Here is an 8,967-nt window from a genome sequence, read left to right on the forward strand (position 1 = left end):
AAAGAATTACATGTATCCTCTACCCGAAAATTATATATATTTCGAAAATTATATATAATTTTAGATAATTATCTACCCGAAAACCAATATATAATTTTCGTCGCTAATCATATTTTTTTTTGTAGTGATATATATTGGTTTAATCCATAATGTTACATATCCTGTGGATAAATTGTCATGAAATTAAGAGTTATTATAATTCGTCCTTTATGCACATCATTTGTAGTTTGTTTGATGTGGTTGTAGATTAGTTTAGCATGGAATAGCTTTTTGAGGGAGTCATTAAAGGTCGTCTTCCACTGCGAATTAATAATTAAATACATATAATGTGTGTCATCGAATAATAGAATAAAGTATATCATTTATTTTTATAAAAAAAAAGTGTTTGCGACTTAAGTTAATATTCTGTAATTATTTACGGCGGCTAGTTTCGAAGTGTTTACCCATTTTTGAACTGAATTATCTACTTTAACTTTTAGATGTTAGAACTCATTGATCTACTAATTGTGATGTGATTATCAAGTACAAAAGTCACTTAGTAGGCTACTTAAATTTCAGTCTACGTTTGGTGTTTAAATACCAGGGAAAAAACATTTTTGGTACGTAATTATAAAGGCATGCAAATAAACCGTGTATGAAATTTAATGTTAGAACAACTTCATAGGATTAATATGTGACTTTGTATTCCTTTCGTCCCTCCTATCCTAAATTTTTGTGGCTTTAACTTATTAGGAATTGACCCCTATCTATGCCAGTTGGATTAGCTGGAGCACCCACATAAATGGAAACATTCTTGCATGTAGAGCCGGTTATATTTAGTACTGAAAATTGAGTCATTTCACTCTTACTCGTAGATAGTATTTAGTACTGAAAATTGAGATTGAGTCATTTCACTCTTACTCGTTTCAAGTATCTACCAAAATTAGTGGCCATTTTTAATTTGGATCTCAAATTCCCGCATTTTATCCAAAACTTGAAATGTTTGTGTCAGATGAGCTACAAGTAATCGACAAAAATAAGCAATAATTAATGTAGGAACATTAACCTATTTTTTACAATAAAAAAACCCTTTAAAACAATCGTCAACAGTTCTAAAAATAATTTTCTATCAAAATTATAATCTAAGCATACCCATGATTTTACAATATAATAAAGTAAAGTGAGGATGATCACTGATCACATTCTACTGTATAAAAATTAGATTCTGGACTAAGAATTAAAGACAATGAGAAAAACTTGGTCTACAGCTCTGGCTTTCAAATTCCTCCATTAATTTAATATATTACATAAAGAGGTCTCCCTTTTTTCCACTACACTTTTTTGAAATCCCTCTGATCGTTCCATACTGTTCCTCTCCTTCATCTCCAGCTATTATAATCTCCACTTCTCGCCCCCAAGGCCCCAACCTACCGCAACCCACAGCATATATATACACTCACACACATATATAGAACCTGTTGCAGGTAACAGCAAAAAGAAAACAACACAAATTTTCTTTGTTTCTTACATATTGATTTCGCTTTTCTAAGTTCTGCGAAGAAATGGGGAGAGCTCCATGCTGTGACAAAGCCAATGTAAAAAAAGGTCCTTGGTCACCTGAGGAAGATGCAAAACTGAAATCTTATATTGAGAAACATGGAACTGGAGGAAACTGGATCGCTCTACCTCAGAAAATAGGTAATGATCGTAAAGAATTTGAAGTTACAGTTGTGACGAGATTTTGGTCATGATTTTATGTTGTTGTGTACGTTAAGGTCTTAAGAGATGTGGTAAGAGTTGTCGGCTTCGATGGTTGAATTATCTCCGGCCGAACATCAAGCATGGAGGGTTCACTGAGGATGAAGATAACTTGATTTGCAGCCTCTATGTCAGTATTGGGAGCAGGTGATTTATATTAAATTATTTAAACTTGACAATTTCCTAGAGATTTCGAAAGGGAACGGCTTAAACCTCGTGAAACATTTCGATATCTTGTGTTTTTCTTGATTATTTAATACTTATTTTGATGTGGGTGGATTGTATAGATGGTCTATAATAGCTGCACAGCTGCCTGGAAGAACAGACAATGACATAAAGAATTACTGGAACACAAGGTTGAAGAAGAAGCTGTTAGGCAAACAGAGAAGGGAACAGCAAGCTCGAAGGGATACCAAGAAAAGGGATGAAAATTTTCTGAACAACCAATTATTCAGCGTGTGCCCTCCACCGCCACAGCTGCTGGTGGCACCGCCCTTGTTGGTGGGCTACGGGGTCCAAGAGTCTCGTCTGATCAGAGAGCAAACTGACGACATTCTCAGGTCTCAGGTTGAAGGATTAATCTTTCCTTACGATTATGATCCACATTCCAACAACAAAAACCCGGAAAATGATGAAAATTATCGCTATGTTCCGGAATTTTCTTGCGGTGGAAACCCGCCACTGAGCAAGAACTCGATGATCAGGCTCGACCCGTCCACGTTCCCGCCATTGGAATGCAATCCGCTTGCTATAAATGGTGCAACAAAGAATCATTTTCAAGAATTCGACAAGATAAAAGAGATTCAGGAGATAATGCAAAGCATGCCGCAAGAATTAGGTGGATTAAACAGTTTATCGGCGGCGGAAATGGGCAGCAACACAAGCTGGGGGTCGGATATAAATCCTGATCTATTGTACCCTTGTAACACTACATTCTCAAACACTGAAGCTTTCCAGCAAAAGATTCAACAAGATTGGACATTTTTTGATGATCCAAGGTTCTTAGGTTACTTACAGTAATCATAATATATATATAAAAAAACTATTTTCTTGATTAATATTCCTGGTTAGTTTGTGGGAAATTCAGGTGTAGTTTGTTGGAAAAGGAATTATTACCTTGTTGATGCATGTACTATCACTTTCATCGAGTGAGAAGCTTTTTTTCATTTATTTTTATTTTTAAATTCTTGGGTTTTTAATTATATGTCGGATTGTATATTAAAAGTTAATTTGTGGTATTCTTTTAACATCTTTTCTCTGGACAGAACTCTTTGTTGCTGCTGAAACTGGGAATCTTGGGAGATGACAACTATAGTTTTACTGACATGAATAATGTGTTCTTCAGTTTTCAATGCTTTCTACTTTTCAGCGCCTTTTGTTTGATTCACAATTTTTTAACCTTAAATATAAAGGAATAATCTCTAACATGGAATCAATTTTGATCTAGGTAAAGACTAGCTAAAATGTACAACAATGAGGTACACAGATTTTCATAAAAGATTGTGTTCCGCTCGTTGTATTTGTCCCATTTTTTCAATCATCATCTAAGTTCTTACACATCAACAACTAAAACTCCTTATAAAATTTGTTAAATTTTTTAGAATTTATAATTAATATATGAGAAATTTGCATTTTGGTCCTATATATTAAATCATTTTTCCAGGAACTGATACGACACTGTGTAATATCAACACTCTGAATGACTTAAATTGTTCTAATTTTTACGTCTCCAACGTCGAAAGACATGGTCAAATGGTGGTGTCCTTTCAGAAAGTTTAATTCTCCAAAAATCCACCATGAAAATCAATGAAGGGGAAATAATATTAAAGTAAGAAAAAGGTGGTTTGACGTTTTGGCCACAACTTGTTAGGATTTAGTAAATAAAGCATCCTAAAATGGCGCCATCTTTTTAATTTTATCTCACACTGTTTAAGTACTGTGAGAAAAGGATTTGGCCACCATTTCTCTTGAAAGTGACAAACAATGAGTAGCTCATCATCACCATCTATTACTCTCTAAAAAGTTGAAACTTCACAGTATATTATACACGTACAAGCTAAAGTTTCATGCAATTTTTTTTGTCAGGTCCAGTGGGGGACATACATAATATATGGTCGCACGTACAAATTTGATGCTGGGTTTAGAAAGTTTAGATATTGGTAGTGATCTATACATTTTGAAATGAATTAACACATTGAATTCAATTGTATATTATCAGATATATTAGGTTACCATGCAACTAATTAAGTCTTTTTAAAGCATAGGATTTGGACCAAATTATAGTACACTTTGGATGAAAATAGACCACCAGGAAAAACTGATCAATTCTTTTTCCGTGATGTTCTGTCTTGTTTTTCGGGTAAGTCCCATAGTTGAAGCCTCCAAAATGACTTTTTTTTTTTTTTTGGTATTATAAATTTGGATGTAGTTTAATTGCAGAAAAGGGTGAATCAATGCATAAAAATACTTTGAATATTTGTCTTATTTTTTTAGATTTTCCTGGCTGTGCATGTAAGTCGATACGATCGACAATCGATCGATTTGTTACATGATTTGGATAATCGGTTCATTTAATTGTTTTTCACAAGTGAAATCAGAACGAGACCATTAGATATTTAGATTATTCTGTAGGCTTGTTACAGAATTTCACAATTTCAACTTGAGTAGGTAAAGAAAAACTGTATCGTCTTATTTATATCCAAAATATATTCATTTTTACCATTCTTATATCTTGAGGTAAATCTTGATAATGAGTAGTAGTTCTTTGTCGATGAGAGCTCGTTTAGTTTGTTCGATTGGATGAGATGAAAATTAATAAAATATATACTAATTAATTATTAAAATGGTAAAATTATAATTTATCACATTGTCTCAAATTTAATCAATCGAACGGAATATATTATCATTTATCAATTACTATTCCATATTCGACTCACATGTTTTAATAATCAAACAAATTTTTTTAAATCGAATCTCATACATCCAAACAATTTTTTTAGCAAAAACTTACGTGAGATGGTCTCACGGGTCATATTTTGTGAGACAGATATCTTATTTGGGTTATACATAAGAAATTATTACTTTTTATGCTAAAAGTATTACTTTTTATTGTGAATATCGATAGGGTTAACTCGTTTCACAGATAAAGATTCGTGAGATCGTCTCACAAGAGACCTACTTTTTTTTTTAATCATATCGAATCTCATCCATCCGCATTGTGATTTCTTCAAAGGGCTAGTCAAATTTGCGAAAATACATTTATAGGAGAGGTGGCGTGGCAACTCGACGAAACTTATTAAAGTCTAAGGGGTGTTGGGATTTAGTGGTGGTCCTAAAATAAGAATGCGTATAAAAACATGAAAAAAGAAATTTTTTTGACCCATTCAACCAATCTGAAATGCGTATCTTTTGCAACAGAAAATTTATCCCTTTTTCTGAGAGTAAAAAATGGGAGCAACTTAACATGCCTCTCTTGCTAACGTCAAGCGAAATAGAAATTGTCGATTTTTTCAAAAGTTTGTTGTGAAATGTTTCCATTGTCCTGTCACTTGATGCTTCTTGGTCTACCACTTTCTACACAAGCAAAATGAAACTAGTTTTCCCCGTGTGGATGTGCCTAAGTTCTATTTTATTTGATACAAATTAAGAATCAAATTACCTAATGTCTCATATAGATCTAATATTGAATTTTGAGAGAGTTGGGAATTTGATTCTATTAGGTCTGAAATAAAAAAAAAAAAAAAAAGACGTGTGATGCGTAATATAGGTGTCACATCAGTACGAATATTGCAAATGAACAAAAATGACGTACGTACTAAAATTGAAATATAACAACATATCAGGGAAAAAAACATATGCGAATAAAAATTTCCCTTTTATAATTTTATGTTTTGTAGCATAATTTTTCATTATTGCACCACAAAGAAGAAAGCTTAGTGTTTATAATTTACTAATGTGGGGGATATGATGCCGGATTGACCAAGTTACCTTTCACCATTTAATCACCTTTTAATAATGAATATAAATCAAAATATTGGTTTAATTTGCGGTTATTTCTATTCTTTGATCTCGTTAAAAGCATCTTTATTATAATAAAATGAAAGTCTTGCCTGAGCCATTAGTGAAACAAAAGTTCATTCTTTTTGTGGTATAACTTGTGGATGTTTTCATCTTTTGATCGCGTCAAAAGCATCTTTATCCACTATGTCAATTTGAGAATTTCCCATTCAAATTTGATCCGTTAGGACAAGTACTTATAAAACATTTTTATAATTTTTTTTAAATAAATTTATGTAAAATCTTTTAGAAATTGTTTTAAGAATAGATATGTGTTTGTACAATTATTTTATACAAATGTTTTAAAATTTATAAAAACATCTATCAAATATTCTTTAAAAAGTTTACTTAGAGAATATATTTTTTAAAAATATTTTTATTAAACTTTTACAAAAGTCGTGTCCAGACGCTTATTTTAAGTTTTTTTCACTTATAAAACACTATAAATTTTTTTAAAGTACTTGTCCAAACAAAACCAAAGATGTTAAATCATATTATATTTAGAAATCTAATTACTTTTCCTTAGGTATAGCGATATAGAAATCTGAGTGGTTTTTCCATTAGAAAAAAAGTAGTAGAAGAAATTTAAGTTGTTTTGTCGGCTGTAGCCCAGTTTATACTCAAAGCCCGGCCCATCAAGCTGATTGCATAGTCCATGTGTAGCACTGGACATGCTTTACATAAAATCGAGGCCTGTGGAGTCTTAGCCCATTAATTTCACCCTCTTTCGACCCCAATTGTTTCACACCACATTTTTTAGGTTACTGCGTCATCATCGTCATTATTCCTATTATTTATGACATTGGAACTTGCCGTCGCTATTTTTCAATACACACTAGATAAACTTCATATTAACGTATTAGCCTGTAAATTATACTAAATAACATTATTTGTTTTATATTATAAATGTTGACTTCATACAATTTCTTGTTGGATAGGACAATAAAAATGGACAATTGAACTAAGATACCAAGTGAATGGATAAAATGGTCGGTAAATTGAACATGGATACAATCCAATGCCACGAAAACCCAAGATCTCTTGTCAGAAATTTAGAAATTATTATACTTTGGAACATATTGAAATTACATAATATTGCACAATAAAATAGAATCAAGATCAATTTTTTTCAATTATTCCATGTGGGAGTATTATTTAGATATTTTAAAGTAATTAACTAGAACCCATATCTTTCTTTGTATAATCCACCGTGGAACGTGGGGATATTCTTCGTTTACCAGTTTGAACGTAATGCAAATATTCATTGGAGAATTAAAAACATAAAAATATTATTTATTTAGAATTGGACGGCTAAAAGGGCCAATAGTAACAAGTCTATGTCAGTTCATTCTGATTTTACAAGTTGGTATATTTGTCTAATTAAATTAGCAGTGGTCGGACTCATGTTCTTACAATAGAGTACGTTGACGGTTTAAGCAATCATGAGACGGATCAATTCTACCGATATTCACAATAAAAAATAATATTCTTAATATAAAAAATTATATTTTTTTATGGATGACCCAAATAAGAGACCCGTCTTACAAAATACGACCCTTGAGATCGTCTCACACAAGTTTTTGTCCTTATAATAATATTAACCATCTACAATATAACGATAACTAATGTTTCTTTTCACGCGATGTATGTATATATGTTAAAATATTTTAATGTTAAAGTAATTTATTTTTTTTATATAGAATCTAGAAATTATATTAAATTTTAAAACTGTACAGATGATTTTTTTCATGAAATTTCCAATAATTGATTAGAATAATTATTTACATATTATAGCTTTAGCTATTTTAAACTTATGGTGCTTTTATAACAAAAGTGATATATGCAGTTAAACTTAGATTCAGATTGGGACAAATAGTATTGATATCACATTTCAAGTCCAACTAATAAAGGGAAAAAATTATATATATATATATATATATATATATATAAATATAAAATAATAACAAAATAAAGGGAACAATTTTTTGGAATTAGCACGATAATGTAAAATATATATTTCTAAAAATATTTCCACCCTTTAAAAAGTAAAACACGAGTACCACTAATGATTCCTTTTAATTCAATATTTATCTTTCCCAAATTACTATATTATTACATCAATATTTATCTCTCCCAAATTACTATATTATTACATTAAATCATAATCCATAATACAACTCGATATAAATTAAAATTTTCAGATATCCACACATTTTAAAAAAACTATATCACAAACCAAAAAAATGTGATAATTTGTCAAGAAATATTGTTTTTTTATTCTTATATATTTTTCTGTTTACGATTTTGGTATTTTATTTTATCAAATTTTAGTCTTAGTTTGCTATCTTTGTCTTTTTAGCAATTGCGGTCCTTTCTCCAGCGTAGCGTCGATACAATAATGATGTGACGTTGACATATATAATGCTACATCAGCATTCCCACATAAAAATAATCAAAATTTAAAAGATACAGAAACACGACTTAAGTCCGTATATATACACCACAAAAATTATAATTTTCCCAATTTTTGAGGTACAATAAACTTTGATTTTTATTGTTAAATATTTATTTTGTTACATCACGTATTGGTAACCCAAGACCCTCAATCCCGTCATTAATTCTTCAGACCATTTCACGTGGAAATCGTACACACTATTTCTTGTGATGGTCCTAATTCTTTGGGGCCATATTTTCAATTGAATAAGAAGGTATGGGAAGTAGGTCAAAACATTGATGCCCATGTAAATATTACAAGACAAAAATGGGTCATGTTCATTTGGCCATTCCTGTCTTGATCAGAGAGGAATACGCATACCAGGTTGTTTCTTCACTCCCACCCCCGCACATTATGCAGGTGTTCTATGTTCTCTTTCACTTGCATGTGATTTCCACATGAATCGCCATACCACTCAATCAAATTGGTCACTTCCTGCCCGTCAACTTGATCCGGATATCGTCCCGTAGGTCTTGATATGATTTATCAATCCATTTTTCGAGGGAAAAAAAAGAAAAGAAAAGGCAAATAGGCATTTGAAATATATCTTGAAATGACAACGAGTAATATATTCTACGTTGTATCAGATTATCATGTGTGTTCTGTCTCTACAAAGTATTTAACATTAAACTGTCGTGTAATTTATAACTCGCAAGCATTATTATGAACACTTACATGGA

General features: G+C 31.3%; 1 protein-coding gene across 1 annotated transcript; it reads left to right on the forward strand.

Annotated features, from left to right (window-relative positions):
* Positions 1-1,287: 1,287 nt before the first annotated feature.
* Positions 1,288-2,986, forward strand: LOC142548253 (uncharacterized). Its single transcript, XM_075656570.1, has 3 exons — positions 1,288-1,677; positions 1,755-1,884; positions 2,025-2,986. Exons 1-3 carry the CDS (start codon positions 1,542-1,544, stop codon positions 2,755-2,757), a joined length of 999 nt encoding a protein of 332 aa, XP_075512685.1. The 5' UTR covers positions 1,288-1,541; the 3' UTR covers positions 2,758-2,986.
* The last annotated feature ends 5,981 nt before the right edge of the window (positions 2,987-8,967 follow it).

The sequence above is a fragment of the Primulina tabacum genome, chromosome 6 (assembly GCF_025594145.1).
Source record: "Primulina tabacum isolate GXHZ01 chromosome 6, ASM2559414v2, whole genome shotgun sequence".
In the NCBI taxonomy this organism is placed as follows: Eukaryota; Viridiplantae; Streptophyta; class Magnoliopsida; order Lamiales; family Gesneriaceae; genus Primulina; species Primulina tabacum.